Consider the following 19,741-nt stretch of genomic DNA (forward strand, 5'->3'; position numbering starts at 1 on the left):
AGCCTATATCACATGTGATGGCAAGCTCTACTTTCATTCCTCCTCAAAACAATTTCTAAGATATTTTATTGCTTTGACAGGATCTATTCACTTAGACTAAATTTTTTCAGTAAGTAGATGAATGAATTGTGGGCATGAAGGAATTAATCTTAATAAAGGTAAAACAAGTGTTTGGATTGTTTGACTGTAGGACGAACATGGAGACAAATCCCTTCTTGGTGTCACAGTCTTACCCAGACTTGGTCATCCGTGTAAAAGGAGTGACTCTTGGGGAAGAAAACCGAAAGAAAATGGACTCAATGAAGAGAAAGCTGGAGAAGACAAGGATTGCAGTGGCTGCCTGTGCTCTGTTAAACTCTGGAGGCGGAGTGCTTGAGATACAAATGGCCAACAACACTGATCACCCTGTAGAGATGGGACTGGATTTGGAAGAGTCCTTGAGAGAGCTTATCTACCCTTCTGATCTTCAGGTTTTCTTTGAGACCCAGCAACGAGGGAACCAGTTTTACATTTTTGTTAAATCGTGGAGCTGCAGCCCTGAAGACAGTTTTGCTAAGCATCGCATTTGCAGTCAAAATTCTTCCTTGTGGTATAGATGTGGAACTTCTGTGTTTACCATGAATTCAACAAAGGCATTCACATTTCTAAATGATAAGAAGAATGCCAAGTGTATCCTGTCTGACGCAGGAGCTCCACCCACTAAAATCCCCAGAGCTATGTATCAGAATAGCCTTGAATCACATCCTGCTTTTGAAATTTTCCAAAGTGAGAAACTTGAGTATGGTCAAAGCTTGCCTTTCCCTGAATCTATATCTATAGAGTTTAAACAATTCTCTACAAAATGTGTCCAAGACTATATAAAAAGTAAAATTCCAGAGTACATCTCTGCATTTGCAAACACCCGTGGAGGCTACCTTTTCATTGGAGTAGATGACAAAAGCAAGAAGGTCCTGGGATGCCCAAAAGACAATGTTGACCGAAGCTCTTTGGAAAGAGTGGTAAGTGAAGTGATATCCAAGTTGCCAGTTTTCCATTTTCTTCATCTGAAGAAAAGGTGTCTCATAAGACCAGAGTCATAGATGTGTTTGACAAGGGGAACTTGCACGGTTATCTCTGTGTGATCAGAGTGGAGCCTTTCTGCTGTGCAGTGTTCTCCAAACCTCCCACTTCATGGATCGTGGACAAGAAGAAAGGTATCTGCAGCCTGACCACCAAGGAATGGGTAGGCATGATGGTGGATGCTGGTCCAGGTAAGAGGGCAGACATCTTCCTTCTTTGTCCTTTCTGCCTCTTTTTAGTTCCTCTGTATCCTTCACACTCCAAAAATCTGAGTTCATTATACCAACTTTTTCTGTATCTTTATGCTTTTTTGGATACAAGAAATCTAAATGGCTAGAGAGATGGCTCAGAGGTTAAGAGCACTGGCTGCTCTTCCAGAGGTCATGAGTTCAATTCCCAGCCACCACATGGTGGCTCACAACCATCTATAATGAGATCTGGTGCCCTCTTCTTAAATAAATAAATAAATCTTTTTTAAGAATTGAAAATTCTTAAAACATGAGTCACTTTTTCTTCTACCAAGTGGGTGTCAGAGATCGAACTCAGGCCATTAGGCCTGGAGGCAAGCACCTGTCTTAGTTAGACTTTCTACTTTGTGAAGAGACACCATGACTATGGCAACTCCTTTTTTTTTTTTTTTTTTTTTTTCTTTTGTTTTAGTTAGGGAAGAGTGTGAACCCAGTCCCTCATTACCCAAATTATGCAGTCAAGTTTCCCAAATTTGGAGAAATCCCAGAGGTCAGCATATCCAGAGTGCAGTGGATAAGACTTGGACCACAACAGCAATTCTTATAAAGGAAAGCATGTAACTGGAGTGGCTAGCTTACAGTTTCAAAAGTTCAGTCCTTATCATCATGGTGGGACATGGCAGCGTGCAGACAGACGTGGTGCTGGAGAAGTAGCTGAGAGTCCTCCATCTTGCAGACAACAGGAAGTGACCTGAAAAACTGGGAAGTATTTTGAGCATATATAAGACCTCAAAGCCCGCTTCCACAGTGGCACACTTCCTTCAACAAGGTCACACCTCCCAATAGTGCCACTCCACTTGGGGGCCATTCTCTTTCCAACCACCATAGCACCCTCTGAACCATCTCACCAGTACCATGAAAACTGATTTCATGTTTACACACATATTATTTAAAATCCTCCACTGTAATTTGCTGGAACTCCATAATAATGATCACCTGGTGCCAAAGTTTAGCATGTTTCCAACTCTGGGAATCAGGAACCTGTACTAGATATGGTATATTTTGTTTGGACCCTATTGCTCCTTTTGCCAAGTCTTCTTTGGCTAATTAGTCTTTTGTGCTTCTATGTGAATTTCAGGATTTTTTTTCCTTAGTTCTGTGAAAGACATCATTGGGATTTGATAGGATTTGTATGGACTCACTAGACTGAGTTTAGTGACAGCCATTTTCATAGGAGGCTTTTTCTTCTGGTTTCTGCCTCAGTATTTTAAAGTTCCCACTGTAGAGGCCTCTTGCCTCCTTTGTTAGGTATGTTTCCAGGGATTTTTTGATGCAGTCATTAATGAGATGTTCCAGATCTGTTTATCAGCAAGTTTGTTATTGGTATATAGAAAAGCTGGTTTGACTACTACTGATACTTTGCTAAAAGTTATCAAATGTAAGAGCTCACTGTTAGTCTTTGAGATCTTTCCGTTTAGGATCAGATCATCTGCAGATGGGGATGATTGACTTCTTTCTGTTCAGTTTGTACATGTGCCTTGAATAAAAGTGAGCCCTTGATTTTGGAGAAGGCAGTACTTTTAGTTATTTCTCACCTAGTATAAAGTAAGGCTTAGCTTTATCATGTTGGTGTCTATTCTTTCTGTTCCTGGTTTCTTCAGGGATTTTATCATGGAAGGATGTAAAATTTCAACACAGGCTTTTTTTTTTTTTTTTTTTTTTTCATTTAATGAGATGATCTGTGATTTTTGTCCCTGATTCTAGTTATGTAACACATTGCCTTTATTAATTTGCCTATATCAAGCCACCCTTGCCTCTCTGGAATAAAACCAACTTGATCATGGCAGGTGATCTTTGCAGTGTTTGGTTAAGTTTGGTTTGCAGGTTCTTTATGAGTTTATCATGGAAACTGAGTGACTGATTTTTTTGTTTTGTTTTGTTTTGTTTTTTTGTGATTGTGCTACCAAGACAATAATACATCTTTATGGGGTGAATTAATAGTGTTTCTTCCCTTCTATTTCACAAACTAGTTTGAGGAACACTGCTATTAATTCATCAGTGACGGTCTAGTAGAAGTCAACAATGAATCCATCCAGTTCTGGGCTTTTCTTTGCTGGCCTTCACTTCATCTTCCTTGTGTGTTGGCACAGATGGGATGCTGTACTTCTGCCTCAACTCTTTGCAAAGAGACACCACCATCTTCTGCAAGTGTGAGAAGCTGCATCGAAATGAAAGGGGTTTGGCTTCATGTTGGCAGCTGCCACTTCAGTGATCTTGATTTAGTTTGAGTAGTTGTTATGTGTCCAGGGTTTCTCCTCTGACTCAGAACCCTCATTTTCTCACCTGTTTAGAATATAGGTTTCCCTGATGATCCCCTAGATTTTATTGATGCCTATTATAATGTTATCTCTTCTTTCTTTAGTTGGTTTAGCTAAGGGTTTATCAACCCTATCTATGTTTTGAAAGGTCTGTTTTACTCATTCTTTTTCATTTCTACTTCATTGATTTCTACCCTGCTGATTATTATTTCTTGCCATCTGCTAATCTGGAGCTTGGATTGTTCTTATTTGTTGGATTCTTTCTGAGTTGAAATTCCATGATTTTTTTACTTGAGGTGGCTGTGGCTTTTCCATGTAATGGCTCATAGGAATAAGCTCCCCTATTAGACATGCCTTTGATATGTTCCAAATGTTCCTATAACTGCGGCTTTCGTTTTCATTTGGTTATGTGAATGTTTTAAGTTCCTGATTTCATCAATGACATTCGGTTTAGAGTTTAGAGTTTTATTTCATTTTGGTCTAATGAACAACAAGATTTTTTTTTCTTTTTTTTGACTTTTTGACTTTTGGTGTTTCAAGACAGGATTTCTCTGCATATCTCTGGCAGTCCTGGAACTTGCTCTGTAAACCAGGCTGGCCTCAAACTCACAGAGATCTGCCTGCCTCTCCTCCCAGTTAGTGCTCTCCACCTCTACGCCAACTCTCCAGCCCCAAGCTTCATTTTCTGAGTCTAGCCTCCTACTACCTGAACTTTTTGGCATGTCAGTGGCCAGTCTGTCCTTGCCCCATGCTTACCTTTCACAGCTGTCTCCTAGCCTGAACTATGGCAGGCTGATCTGAGCTTGTTTTTTGCTATCAGGACCTCTGGTAGCTCAGTTCCAAACAGTGTGTTCTCTCTCCAGTTGGCACCCAGTGAAGTGACAAAGTGAACCTCCTCTCTGCTGCTACCCATGATGTCAGAGGAGTCACTGTGTCCCCAGAGCCTTCAATTGGATTTTTTGTCATACAGATGGGACTTCGGTCTCTCCATCAGGGCTGCTTATATTGCTGATATTACCTTCTGCATCAAGCTTTAACTTCTTTGTAGTTTGTGATGTTCTTCCAATCCCCCCCCCCCCCGCAATAGAGCCTATGCTTTGTTATTCTGATGGGTTTCATTCACTGTGCCACACAGAGGCAGCTTCCAATCAGACATCTGGTCTCCATAACCTATGTGAAGATTTTGAGAGTCAGCTGAATCTCTCCAACAGCCCCCCACACTGCAGACCAGTGTATTCTAAGAAAGGACTGGAGCACAAAGTCAATCTCCAAAAGCATTTATTTCCAGGTATGAACAGCTAGTGTTTCCATTAAGAGAAAGAACATCACCAAGCTTATGCTGTACCAGTGCTGCAAATCTCTCTTGAAGTCATCTAGCACGTAACTAGCAAAATCTGATATTAAATATGTAGAGGTCAAGGACCCCACCAGGAGTTTACAGCAGCCGTCTGTCCCAGGCCTTGAGCATGCGCATTTGAGTTAGCTTCTCAAGGTTTCGGAACTCACTAAACCAGTACAGCCATAGCCAAAGTCTTATACTGGGAGCACAATGATATAGTTGACCTTTTCAGTCAGCTTCTGAGGGTCAGAGGAAAGAACACAAGCAGGCATTCACATGGTGGAATAGGAGGGCAGTGAATCTGGTCTTGGTACGAAATAATAATTTCAGATGATAGATGATGTCAGCCTTTAGCTCTGACTATATGTGAGATCTGTTCATCAGATATGATACAGAGACATCCTGTGGATATATAAACATGTATGAAGGCCCAGATAATTAATGTGTTAAGATGGTCTAAGGTCCGTTTTCAAAGTTAGTTTACCTGAACTCTTTTTCACTTTTTAGCTTATCAGAAATGCTTTTAAACTCCCACAAAGGAATCTGCACAGATTTTTTATTTTTTGCACTTCCTTAGGCTTAATAAATTCCAATTTTGTTGGCAGAGACTTTTCTGTAAGATAATGGGAAAGCCACATCATTCCATCAGCCTGGTGAGATAGGAGTTAAAAGGGATATATATTCTGCACATATATTCTGCACATAGGAGCTTAGTTCACTTTTTTATTTTAAAATGTTTTATAACTTTAATTTTTATTGAAAACAGATGTTTTGCATACAACATGTTCTGACCACAGCTTCCCTTCCTCCAGCTCCTTCCAGATCCTTGACACCTCCCCACCCACTCAAATCAACAATCTTTTCCCCTCTCTCTCATTATAAAACAAGTAAGCAACTAAAACAAACAAACCAGAATAGGAAAAAACAAACAGAAAAGAAAGAAAGAGAACCAAACAAAAAGAACAAGAAACACAAACAGAGCAGACACACACACACACTCTCTCTCTCTCTCTCTCACTCTCTCTCTCTCTCTCTCTCACACACACACACACACACACACACACACACACACACCATAAGAACACAAAATCAAAAACTATAGTAAATAAGCAAAGGGCCTGTAAGGTAAGAAATATAACCAGACAAAGCGTATGATGGGGGAAACTCCAAAAATACCATTGAGTTTGTTTTGTGTTGGCCATCTACTTAATTTTCTGTTTTAAACATGTGAGTCATACAGAATGATGCAAACACTTATTTGAAATCTTGTCTATTCTTTCCATGTCCAGTGTCACCAGGATATTTGACATACACTCCTGAATCCCTTTGGAAGAAGCTGTGCTCACAGAATAAGGGACTAAAGAACTTAATAAGTCAGCAAATGCGCTCTGTCCACTGTGGTCTGCTGATCCTCTCTAGGAGCTGGGCTGTGGACCTAGACTTGGAGGAGAAGCAGGGAGTCATCTGTGATGCTCTGCTGATTGCAGAGGAGACCACCCCAACCCTCTATACCATTCTTGAGCAGCAGGATGAGGGGGGACAAGACTACTGTACCCGTACTGCCTTTGCTCTCAAGCAGAAGCTAGTGAACACTGGTGGCTACACTGGGAAGGTGTGTGTCATGACCAAGGTTCTCTGCCTGAGTTCCAAGAGCATTGTAGACACTAGTAGGGTGTCAGCCCCATCCATAGATTACCCACACTCCTATAACCTTGCAAATACCCGGGAAATGGAGACCTTGCTGCAGGCCCTTGTGATTGTCTTGCTCAACTTCAGATCTTTCTTGAGTGACCAGCTTGGCTGTGAAATTTTGAATCTTCTTACAGTCCAACAATATGAGATACTCTCAAAAAATCTCCACAAACACAAGAAACTATTTGTGCATGGCTTGCCTGGGTCAGGGAAGACAGTCATGGCCATGAAGATCATGGAAAAGATCAAAAACACATTCCGCTGTGAAGAAAATAGCATTCTCTACATCTGTGAAAATCAGCTTTTGAGGGACTTGATCAGGTAAGTGTTTGGATCTTATGTCTGTGTGTTATCAATCTGTTTGAATTTTTCTTAGTTACCCTGATTCTTGGAAATTAGCAGTGCTTTGTGTTGCTGGGCATGTGATGAGAAATACCTAATGACTTTTTCACTGTTACAGGACAAAAAATATTTGCCAGGCAGTGACCCGGAAACTTTTCATGAAAGATGAGCTTGAGACAAACATGATCCAACACATCATTGTTGATGAAGCCCAGAATTTCCGCACTGAAGATGGGAACTGGTATAAGAAGGCAAGTGCCATCACTCAAAGAGATAAAAGGCATCCTGGAATTTTCTGGATCTTTCTGGACTATTTTCAGACCAGCCACACTCATAGGAGTGGCCTGCCATGTTACTCACGACAGAAACATAAGGAGGAACTCACAAGAGTGGTACGCAATGCAGATAGAATAGCTGAGTTCTTACAAGAGGAATTACAGAAAATCAGAAATAACCCTCCACCCAGGATCTCTGCTGAGTCTCTGGAGCTACTCAATGAGTTTACCTGGGCTAATGGCATCTCAGGCAGCTTTAAGTGCAAATACTTGAGCTTGAAAGAAATGGTGAGCTATGTAGCAAATGAGTGCAATTGTTTCCTGAGGAATGGCTATTCTCCCCATGATATTGCTGTACTCTTCAGCACGGAAGAGGAAAAGGATAAATATAAAGATAACTTCCTGAGTGAAATGAGGAAGAGAAGAGTGTCTCAGATGGATGATGCGTCTGTCTATCCTCCTGGCATGTTTGACAGCATCCGTCGGTTCTCCGGCCTGGAAAGAAGCATCGTGTTTGGTATTGATCCCCATGCAGTTGAGCGGGACATTTCCAGCAACCTATTGCTCTGCTTGGCTTCCAGAGCAAGGAAACATCTGTATATTCTGAGGTTCCCTGGTCGTTCTACCCAATCAGTGTAACTCAGTAGCTTGAATGGGATGCTTAAGGTCCTAGGTTCATTCACTGGTGATAGGAAAGCAAAACCTAGTTGAAGCCATTCAGTACAAGAAGACAGATACAGATACAACAAAACTCTTGTCTTGTAGTTTTAGAAAATGCTGACAAAAAGATCACCTTTGGACACTGAAACTAACCGTGGACCTGATGCTGAAAACAAAAGTTGAAGAAAAGAGTGGCAAAACAATGTGCACATGACACATTCTGTGACGATATTGAAACCACAAGGATAGTTTCAATCCTTGTGGTTAGATAAAAAACAGTGCAATATAGTAAGCTGTATCTTATTTTTAAGACAGACTTCCATTTTTAATTGGTAAATACATTTATGAAAATTAAATGTATTTGCAAGGATAAAGATAAAAGCTGTCCCTGACCTCCTACCAGCTGCAACACCCAGGAGAGCAGGCCCTACACCTGGCCAGCGCAGCACAATACAGCCAACCTGTTAGTGCAGATATGGGTGAGCCAGCCCCAAAATTGTGAGTATGGGAGAGCTGTCCCCATTTCCAATCTTGAAGACCATCCCTGCAGCTGGCCAGGCCCACACCCAAGGTTATGACGTGGCCCACCCCATCATCCACTTCATCTATGATCTCCTGGAGCACATGAAGGAACCTGACCCACAAACACAAAGCTGCAGGATCTCCACAACACAGGGTGCCGGAGGGTTGCCCAGGAAGAGTCCTAGTGGGGGCTCAGCATTGAACATGTAGTGAAGACCAGCGGCCTTGAACCAGACCAATGAATGACTCTGCAAGGAACACTTGCAAGTAGAGATGTATGGACAAAGGGGTATATAGCACGATTTGTTGGGTCACACTGCAGCTTCCATGGTGAGATTCCTTTTTTTTTTTTTTTCTCTTCAATTTTGTTTTATTTGGGGAGAGGGTGCATGGCGGGGGGTGGGGGGGAAGGGCAGATGTGAAGGGACAGGGAATAAATGGAATTAAGATACATGATGTGAAAACACATAGAATAAAAAAAAATAGAAACTAAAAACATAATACTATTAAGTAGTAGTGGATAGTCTGGCCCTTGTTTCCATCTAAGTACTGGCTTTCCTGCAGCCTCGAAGGCACCTGGTGTTAAGAGGCCAATGGAAGGATAGATACACTGCGCTTGAATTCTGCAGTGTGTCTGCAGGTCTGTTCTTTGTAATGCTCCAGATTTGTTGATGTTGTTGTTGTTTTGTTTTATTTTTAAGAAAAAAGAAAAAACCCAGTCAGATCAGTTCTTGAAATAATTCCATTCAAAGACAAAGAGACAGGAAGAAGCAAAGAATAAAGGGAGGGGAAAATAAATCACACAAGATGAAACCCTGCCCCCAAATGGGAGGAAACCCAGAAAATAAGGAAGAGCCAGAGGAGGAGGGAGAACCAGAAGAGGAGGGAAAATCTGAAGAAGCTCCTAGGGAAAGGTTGATTCAAACTCTGCAGGAGTGGAGAGCAGTCAGACAGCAGGCATTGGAGCAGTGGGGATGTTCTTAGGTAATGGATGATACAGGAGATAAGGAGAAGCAAAGGTAAAGTGATGCTTTGGAAGGCTGGTCAAGGACATCCTTTCCCCGATTTCATGTAATCTGCCTTGATTTCCATTTTACCTGATATTATCATAGTATGGTAGTTTGAGTATAATTGGTCCCCATAACCTCAAAGGGTGTGGCACTGTTGGGAGGTATGGCTTTGTCAGAGTGGGTATGACCTTGTTGGAGGAACTGTGTCACTGTGGGGGGCAGGCTTTGAAGTTTTCTATGCACAGGATACCACCCAGAGTCCTAGTCAACTTCCTGTTGTCTGCAAGATGTGGGAGCTCTTCTTCCAGAACCACCTGCAATCCACCATGCTCCCCATAACGATGGTAATGGACTGAACCTCTGAAACTATAAGCGAGTCACCTCAGTTAAATGTTTCCTTATAAGAGTTGTCATGGTCATGGTGTCACTTCACAACAATAAAAATCCAAACTAAGACACATGGCAATATAGCTTTCTTTTTATCAGCATTTTCATGGTCTACATTTGCTCATCTTCCTACCTTGAATCTGCTGCTGTTGGTGATTTCAGATATAGTTCTTCTTTGTACCTTAGTATTCACTGTATTTGGAATCAATCTACAAGTTTCTGGCTTTTATTTAATAAGAGTGCTTTATTAATGTGTAGAAACAGGAGTTTCTGATAGGGTTCAAAGAAAGAAAAGGTTACAAAGGAGTTTGAGAATATTGTAGTTTTGAAAGACAAAACTTTCACATAAACTTGTGAAAGACAGAAGAATCCAGCCTCATTAGTTGAATTGTAAATGACATTTTCTGCTTTTTTTGTTTGGTTGGTTTTTTGTTTAGTTTAGTTTAGTTTTGTTTTTCAAGACAAGGTTTCTCTATATAGCCCTGGCTGTCCTGGAACCTTGCTTTTTTGAACCTTGCTCTGTAGACCAGGCTGGCCTTTGCCTCTGAGTGCTGGGGTTAAATGTGTGTACCACCACTATATGGCTGACGTTTTCAAAGGTTCTCACCAAACCTTTGAATGATTGGAATAATAGATATTTTACAGGGTCAGCATGAGGCAGTTCAGGAATGGATCATTCTTGCAAATTGCTCCCTACCTAGGAAATAAAGCAACACCCTGGATTTCCCAGGATTGTTGGGAAAGGAGAGGAGAAACTAGAGCTGGATACCACAACAGTAGGAGCTACAGCTTCAGTTCCAATAAAAGCCCACAGGTCCAGATGGATCCAGTGTGGCAGTGAAGCCAAGAAACCTTCTTCCCAAAGAATGAGCTCAGTCAAAATCTCAGAGAAGAGGGAGGAGACAAAGAAAAGCACCTCCAAACCCAGGAGGCAGCACTCTCCCATCCCAGGCTTCAGCTCCAAACCCAAAGTCGAGATTGGAATCCTGTCTGCACCTCGGTTTTTCTTCAGTGATGGCCTGTGAGCTGGCCCTCCAGGAACACTCACATTCCTGGGGAAGGGGTAGTGGCAGCCCTGCCCCCAACCTCACTCCTGGCCAAGGGCAAGTCAGACCTGGGCTGACCAGCAGCCTGCCAGTATGCCAAATGGCAATAAATGGGACTTATGGTACAAAAGTGATCGGCTAAGGCCTGAATAAACTCAGACATAAATTCCTTACGTAACTAGGTGTGACTGCCATAAGCAAGGCAGGCACCCTCGCGATAGACTCCTAGAACAATAGTATATCTATTTTCAGCCAAAACTTTGTGTGATTCTAGTTGAACAGCCCAAAAGTCTTCCTGTCCATCACACCAGTATGGCATGTGTGATAAATGCACCCAAAAGTATGACTAACAACTTTTCTTTTTAAATTATGTCCTTAAAATAAACATGTTTTAGGTATCTACTCCTTAACTAAACATGCTCAGGAGTAGGCCCTGTGATGGTTTGAGTGAGAATGGCCCCCATTGGCTCATGTATTTGAATGTTTGGTCTGCAGTTGGTAGAACTGTTTGGGACAGATTAGCAAATGTGGCCCTGGATGCCTTTAATCCGAGCATTTGGGAGGCTGAGGCAGATGAATCTCTGAATTCAAGGCCAGTTTGGTCTACAGAGAAAGTTCCAGGATGGCTAAGGCTACACAGAGAAAACTATCTCAAAAAAGAAAAAAAGAAGAAGAAAAAATCACATGCCATTCTCAGCTCTGCCTCATGCTTGTGGATCAAGATATAAGCTCTGCGCTCCAGCACCATGTGCTAACCCCACTGGGTGAGAATAAGACCACTGCCACAATTTCAAGCCAAATTTAAAGCAAGGTCCATGGATACAGTCCGTGTTCATTCCTGGTATTCCCAGAGGATGGCCCGAATTACATTAGTCAGAGGTTTATAAAGCAAAACACACAAGTCTATGTACATCACACTTTCTTCCAATCAGGGACAAGCACATATCCTGATGTACTCCTGCCTACATACCTCCTGCCTGCATGTAATCAAGCACACATGTTGGAAATTGGTGCACCCATGCTTGTTTACAGAAGTGAAAACATTACACTTATTATCTTACATGAACCCCAGCATTCCATCTGTCCTTGGATGAGTGGGACTTACAGGTTAGAGGCATTTTTTTTTCTTTTATATGTCCTAAGCACAGTAATTTAAACTTAAAACATAACTTTAGCCATCACACCCTCACAACCCCAAGTTGTGTCAAATCCTTGACTCAGTGGTGGGTACCTGTTTATATTGGGATGTAATAATCATCAGCTTAATGGTACCTAGGTGGGGATTTATGTATATAGTTGAGGCATTAATGATGCAAGGGCCAATAACAATCAGCAGAAACAGAAGAGCCAAAGGCCCTGCGATGGCTGACGTCAAGTCACTATCTAAGAGGAGCCTGGAAATCAGAATGAGAAACAGAGAACCAGTCATTTATTTCATTTATTTTCCCCTGTTTTGCATATTTTTTTAATACAACCAGATTATCTCTAATTATTCCTGAGTGGTTTGCATAGAAACGATTTTTTTTCCAACAGGCAGTGGTGGCATGCGCCTTTAATCCCAGCACTCAGAAGGCAGAGGCAGGCAGATCTTTGTGAGTTCAAGGCCAGGCCTGGTCTATAAAGCTACACAGAGACACAGACAAACCCTGTCTTGAAAAATCAAAAAAGAAAAGAAAAACTTCTTTCTTAAAGCCATATGATAACCCCCTTCTTTTACATAAAGTAGACTGGGTGCCCTATCATGTTATAAAACTATTTCAGCAAATGAACCTACCTGTTGATAGATCTGGGTCTATTTGGTTTCAATAGGTACCATTTCTGGAATGCCAATAGGCATTATAGGTAGCCATTTTGCCCCCATGCCAGGAAGTTTCCTTCTGAAGTAACACTCCATCCTTTTTGTTGAGGACAAGGAGCAACATATTCTCTTCTGTAACTGGTTCCTGCTAACATTAAGATGTCATTGTCAGGGCCCAGGGAGGCTGGAAATTTAGTCAAAAGCCAGGAGAGGATTCAGGTGATGGAGCATTCAGGGAATGGGCATTCATCAGAAGCATCTGCTTCACTGACCCAGCTGAAGAGGCAGGGAGCAATCACATCAGCTGGACTGGTTCACATCCGATTTCAGCAAGTCCAGGGTCATCTGGAGCAGTTTGTAGTCAACAGCAGATTCCTGGATGGTGTCTGTCAGGCAAGTACAAACTTGCTGGGACAGATATAGACCAGGGACTGAAGTTAAAGTTTAGGAACTTGAAGGAGATCTTGCATTTGTAACTTTCAAGCTCATGTTCCTGGTAGCTAGGGAAGGAAAGGAGTCCCAAGACCAGGAGAGAAACAGCAAAATCCCACAGTCAGGAATAAACAGGTGGGGAAACTTGAGACTGTTGACTGACAAAAGTACTTATCCGGAGCCCATTTGACCTCTAAGAGGTTGATCCAAGTCTTACAACTCCCTCAATTCCCTGAAGCTTACATGGATTTTTTTAGTTTACAAAAATAGATAAAAGGTTTTAGATGGTCAGGTGGTGTAGGCACATACCTTTAATCCCAGCACTTGGAAGGCAGAGGCAGGCAAATCTCAGTGAGTCCAAAGCCAGCCTGGTCTACAAGTAAGTTCCAGGACAGCTAGGACCGTTACACAGAGAAACCCTCTCTTGAAAAAAATTTTTTTTAGATATATTAGCATCACCACTGTTTGTAGTCTGTACTGAAATATACATTGTAGAAAAAACAGCTAACAGGTATCTGTAAAACAGCTCGAGTAGACTCACACCTTGGAATCATTAAAAAAAAAAGAGAGAGAGAAATAAAAATGAAGGAAAAAAAAAGCTATGGCTTTGTGTTAAGAAACATGAACACTCTTTTCTCTGTGTAGAGAGCCGAAGATATGGATTGGACAGAGATGTTTTTAGCCTGATTAGAAGCACCTCAAGTCTATACTTAGAAGACAACAAAAGGAAATTTGGAGTTTTGAGCTTGTGACTAATAATAGCAATTATTGCTTTTACCAGCATATCAGAACACTGTTGAGGATGTTAAAACTCTGAATATTTGAAATATTAGTATAACCATATAGCATAGAGAGGGAAAGAAATCTGAAGCATTTTCATTTTCATACACCTTAGATCTTTGAAACTTAGTTAGGCTTTCACAGCCTCAGACCTTTAAACACTCTAGAACATGTTCTTAGAGCATCAGAACTTATGTAAACTTGAAACCTTTTTTTATCCAGTTGCCATGAGACACAGGTGGTTGATTACTGAGAACGGTCATTTACAAAGCAAGTTCCTTTACATAAAGGAATAGTGAAAAGTTAATCTGAAACCTGTTTATCCTTTAATATGAATTCTGTAAGTTTGCCTTCTTCATCAGGAAACCTAACAGTTGTAGAAAAGCAAGGCCTGATCTCCATTTATGATATGAACTGCCCGGGGCAGCTGCAACCTGGGTGGGTGCCTTCTGCTGCCAAACTGATGAAGCCACAGTTAGCCATCAACACCATCAGAGATCTGAGAAGGATACATTATAGCAGGGCCTCTGTATTGACTAAAATGACAGAGACTTACCAGCTAACAGGACTATTACCCTAGTAGACTGCCGTGGTCTGGATGGCTTTGTTGTGGTTCGGAGGTCTTTGGCTATTAAACAGGACAGCAGTACATCTTCAAGTGCTGCACAGGACACCACAGGCCTTCAGCTGATGGACCCAGAGGGCCTGAGATTCTCCTATGGATGAAGAACTCGGGAAAATAGGCCTTCCTTGACTTAAGCAGAGTGGGACAGTCAACCCAGCAATGTCCACAGTTTCTGCAGGACCCTGGAAGCAGGTGAGGCATGGAGAAGTTTCTTCCCAGTGGTTAGCATCGCCACAATCCAGGTCTGTGCTCCATCTGTCTTCTTTGAAGACCTTAGGGTTGCCTCTAGGCATTTCTGTCTGCCACAGGGAGGTTTTGTTTTGTTTTGTTTTTCCCATTAAACATGTCATATTCAACAGATCTCTGAAAAAGGTTTTGAGGGCCATCTATTTTTGCCAGATTTTAAGTAAACTTTGTTTTTAGCTACTTGCTTTAGTCTTAACCTTGAAAACACATACAGGAGGCTAAATAAAACTTATTCCTGTAAACAAATTACATTTGCACTTAGCATGACTACAATTATAGTTCTGTGCACATTAAAGAATTTGATAATTTATAAGGTGACTGACTTGCTTGTCATAATAATCTTTAACAGTTCACAGTTAAGTTAATGGCCTTTATAAGATTAGTATTTGCATTTTTATCCCTGTTAGGTTTAGCCTAAAAAAAATAACAATTTTGAATTGAAGCTCTTTTTGTATGAAAGCAAGACTTTAATTCATAAATATAGTTCATAAGGAGACTGGCAACTTTACTTTTCCTGTTCCTTTCATGGTGCACTATTACAGAATATAACTGTTTCTTGTATGACTCAGCTTATCAAAATAGCTAAAGCTACTAAAGTAGAAAAGTCAAGGATGCTAGACACATAATCTGAAGTCAGGTTCTGTTAGCCTGAATAGACCTTTGGGAAGGAGAGACATTCTATAGGCTCTTGGCCATATGCTTAGGTCATTGTCTTGCTGCATCATAAGGCAGGAATATCCCAGTTTCTAGTGTTTAGTGTTTGATGCTCATAGCTGTGGCCCTAACTCTTTAGCCTTTTATCTTTTTAGGTTACACATTAATAAAGACACCATAATATAAAACATTTATAAATATATAATGTGCCTTAGTCTTAATACATTTTCAAAATCCAGGGTTTTTTTTTTTTTTTTTTTGTTTGTTTGTTTAAATTTCTTAAAGACTCTAAAATTTCCTTTCTAAAAAGACTTAAAATTTCTCGACTGTGTGTTCCTACAATATCAAAGAATAAGCAGCTGTTTTACTTCAAGAGGGAAGAAGCAGGGGCACAGCAACAGTCTGGACAAGGCAAAACCACGTTCCAGCAGTGCAAGCAGCTCCATGTTCAACATCTGGGATTCATTCACAATGCTCTGGGCTTCCCCCCAGGAGCTCAGGTCATCTCTCTGGTTACACCCTTAGCAGTATGGCCAGCCTGTCTTCTGTGCCCCAGCTGGTTCCATCTCATTCTGGCTGTTGTTTCTGGTAACCATCACATGGCACTGGCATCTCCAAATCTACTGGGGTCCCTCTGGAACTTTCTTTAGGAACTCAAGCCCTGCCACATAGTACCAAGTCTCAGTTGCTCTAATTGGCCCCCTTATGCCTTTAAAACTAATACTACCTGGGTGACTTTTGCATTACAAGTTTGGCTGCCAGCACAAGGTACATTCTTGTGTCTGAACACATGCAGAAGGAGCTTTAAGACTTTATTACAAGGGTTGTTTTTAAATCCCATCTTTCATGAACCTTGTTTTTATGACTTTGTTTTCAGGACAAAATTATACAAAAATCCATCATAATCCAAAATATCTTGGAGACCTGTTGCTACCTCTTGGTAGGTTTATGCCACGTGGTCACCTTTAATCAAGATGGTGGTGAAGTCACATGGTATCCAAACCACTCCAGCCCTAGCAATCATGTCTGCCAGCCATGTGGCTGCCTCCATCCCAATGGGGGTCAGCAGCTATGATGGGGGCAAGCCACATGTTGTTTATATCCCAAGATCCTTTAAGATTACCTATGTATAGATTTTTAACTACCAACCCCCTGTGTTAACAAGTTTTAAGTTCATTTTTTTTTGTCACATAATTTACAGCTTTCTAACCTTACCCAGTAAACTTACAAAGTTTGAGGTACAGAAAATTCATATAATAGGCTTACAAATCTTGAGATAAGATTTATGTCTTAACAAAAGTTTTAGGCAGTTAAATAAAACCAATAGTCTAATTTCTTTTACTGTTTTCTTTGCTTCCTTTTCCCAGTCACAAAAGCAGGTAAGTCACCTGACATAGGACAGACAAGAGACCTTTAAATAAGCATGCTTGGGTCTGGAGAAGGAAGTCATAACCCAACTCCAGAGCCAGCTTTTCAATAAAGTAGAACAGCATAAAACAACTTTAATATTCTCCACACCCAAAAAAATTAAATCCCTGCTAAACTGAATCCACTGGCCAGAAAGCTCAGAGATAAGAAATTCTGAGCCATATGGAGAGATACCTTGCTCAGTCTAGACACAGGAGTATGGGGGGTGGAAAGGTGCCTTGGTCCTGCCTCAACAAGATGATGGGACAGACTTAGTAGACTTCCTATGGAAGGCCTTACCCTCTCTGAGGAGCAGATGGGAAGTAGGGGAGGGAGTGGGAGGAGAGGAGGGAGGGGGAACTGGGGTTGGAATGTAAAAAATTTAAAAAGTTAAAAAATAGAGAAAAAAAATTCTGAGCCATCTAAGTAAGCAGCCATGACAAATGGCAAATGGAGATGGCAGTGGCCTGCAGTTGGTGGAGGCAGAGACAGCAAAAATAAAATCAATAAACACAGAACATATAGCAAGCTCATGCATTCAAAGGAGACTTAGTCAAAAGCAAACCAGGTGGTGGACACCGTCATTCACACATTCAACTCAACCTGGCCGGTTTTCATCTCAGCTCCCATGTTTGCAACAAAACTTCTACAAAGACAAGACGAACAAGATAGAAAAAATAAATAAATAAAATAAAAAACAACCAGACCAAAAACCTCAGGTAGGTGGGTATGTCTTGTTTTATTACCTTAGATAAGAGAGCATTGGGTCCTGTCACACTACTCCTCATCCCAGATCAGGATCCCAATAGAAGTAGATGTCACAGAAAATTCCTGACTTACAATGGGAGGCCTCGGCATAGGCTGGCTGCTTTTCTCAGCATAGCAATTCACTCTGATAGTCTTTGAAACCAATTTCATGCCTTGGAGCCTTGGATGTCTCAAGGGGTGCACATCCTGAGGTGTGCCTTGAGCCCTTGGAGTCCCAGAGTGAAGGTCTGGTGATGCGGATGTCTTTCTGTATGTTTCTTATTGGCTGAGGAATAAAACAGTTTGGCTAGTGACCAAGCAAGAAGGATAGGTGGGACTAGGAGAGAAAGAGAATTCTGGGAAAGGTAGACAGAGGGAGCCCACCTGACAGACACCATGGAGGAGCTGGGAAGACAGGACAGACCAGGTGCTCTCCAGTAAGATGAGACCATGGAGAAATGTATAGATTACTAGACATGGGTTAATGATTAAGACAGCTAGCCAATAAAAAGCCCTAGTCATTGGCCAACAGTTTTATAATTAATATAAGTCTCTGTGTGTTCATATGGGGCTCAAGAGTGGCGGAACCCAGCTGGGAAAGAAAATCCTGCAACTGTCTGGCTTTAGAATGTGGGTGGACTGATGTCTTTGGAGACTCCAGAAAATGTTAATCTCACCAGGCAAGATTAAGATCACTATGACATTTTTGAGCCAAATTTGAAGCAAGCTTCATTAAGTACTGGCCAGGTCCAAGGATACCTTTGTCTAATCAGACACATCCTGACACTTCCTGCCTACATACCTCCTGCCTACATGTGATCAAGCACACATCCTGTGCAATTGGTTTAGAAAAGTTAAACACTGCACTTGTTATCTTCTATGAACCCCCATAATTCCATCTGTCCTTGGACCGGCTAGAGGCATTTTGTCTTATGTCTTAAGCACAGTAATTTAAACTTTAAAGATAACTTTAGCAATCACATATGCTCGGCTGCCTGCTGCCATGTTCTCTACTGGAGTCTAGCCCTCTGGAACTATTAAGCCTCCAAATTAAGTGCTTTTTTAAAATAATTTTTCTTGGCCAGTCATAGTATTTTGTCACAACAGTAAAAAGTGATTATTTGTGGCTCTAGGGCCCCTGAATCCACTTTTGTTTGAGAAGAACCCTGTTTTGGAAGTAACTCTCATATTCTTTGTCAGCTACGAGTAGATGGAAGTTTCTGTCCTACCTGGTCCTGCAGCCATTTAGTCCCAAATAAACATACTGAGGCTTATATTAATTATGAATTGTTTGGGTAATTGCTCAGGCTTCTTACTGGCTAGCTCTCTCTTAATTATTAGCCCATTTCTATTAGTCTGCATTTCCATGTATTCTTGGCTTACCAATGATGTCTGGGTCTCTTGCTTCCTCTGCAGCTACATGGTGTCTCCCTCACTCTGCCTTCTACCTTTCTCTGTCCCTGTTTGGATTTCCCAGCTGGTTAAATCCTGCCTGTCCATTGCCCAAAACACCTTTATTCATCAACCAATAAGAGAAACATTCACAGCATACAGAAGGATTTCCCCCATCAGCTATAGGCAATAAATTCTTCCTGATTTGTGCTAATTTTGACTTATGGTCACCAAGCTTTGAACTCCCAGCATTCTCTCAGTTAGTGTTAAGTTGCTTTGCCAAAATGGGAGGAGGAGAGGACCCTATGAACTCTTAACACTTTTTAAAATCTCTGTGCAATTTGCCTTACCTCTATATTACTTTGAAGACTGTTTTACAGAAGGGGTGGCCACCTCTTTTTTTTTTTTTTTTTTTTTTTTTTCTGAGACAGGGTTTCTCTGTATTGTTTTGGAGTCTGTCCTGGAACTAGCTCTGTAGACCAGGCTAGCCTCGAACTCACAGAGATCCACTTGCCTCTGCCTCCCGAGTGCTGGACTAAAGGCATGTGCCACCAACATCCAGCCAGGATGGTCACCTCTTTTATACCAGGAAATAGTAGAGAGATTGCTGTCTCTGATCTAGCAAAATGACTCAAGTGCCTCAGCCTTGGGACCTTGCCCAGTGTGTCACTATGGGACAGATTAGGGAAGCTTGACCTTTCCTAAGGGGATAGATATATGATATTTCTGCAAAGGCATTCAGCTAGGAGTTAAGTACTGGATAAAGTCCACTGGGTGATAAAAGGATTTACTGTTACTTAGATCTTGAAGGAAAATGAGGAC

At 41.4% G+C, this 19,741-nt stretch overlaps 1 protein-coding gene across 1 annotated transcript; it reads left to right on the top strand.

Moving 5' to 3' along the window:
* Positions 1-194: 194 nt before the first annotated feature.
* Positions 195-8,457, top strand: LOC127218779 (schlafen family member 13-like). Its single transcript, XM_051179757.1, is given in 5 exon segments — positions 195-1,035; positions 1,038-1,250; positions 4,701-4,853; positions 6,194-6,917; positions 7,057-8,457. Coding segments are annotated over 5 exon segments (2,724 nt in total). The 5' UTR covers positions 195-197; the 3' UTR covers positions 7,853-8,457.
* Positions 8,458-19,741: the final 11,284 nt, after the last annotated feature.

The sequence above is a fragment of the Phodopus roborovskii genome, unplaced genomic scaffold, assembly GCF_943737965.1.
Source record: "Phodopus roborovskii unplaced genomic scaffold, PHOROB, whole genome shotgun sequence".
Taxonomy (NCBI): domain Eukaryota; kingdom Metazoa; phylum Chordata; class Mammalia; order Rodentia; family Cricetidae; genus Phodopus; species Phodopus roborovskii.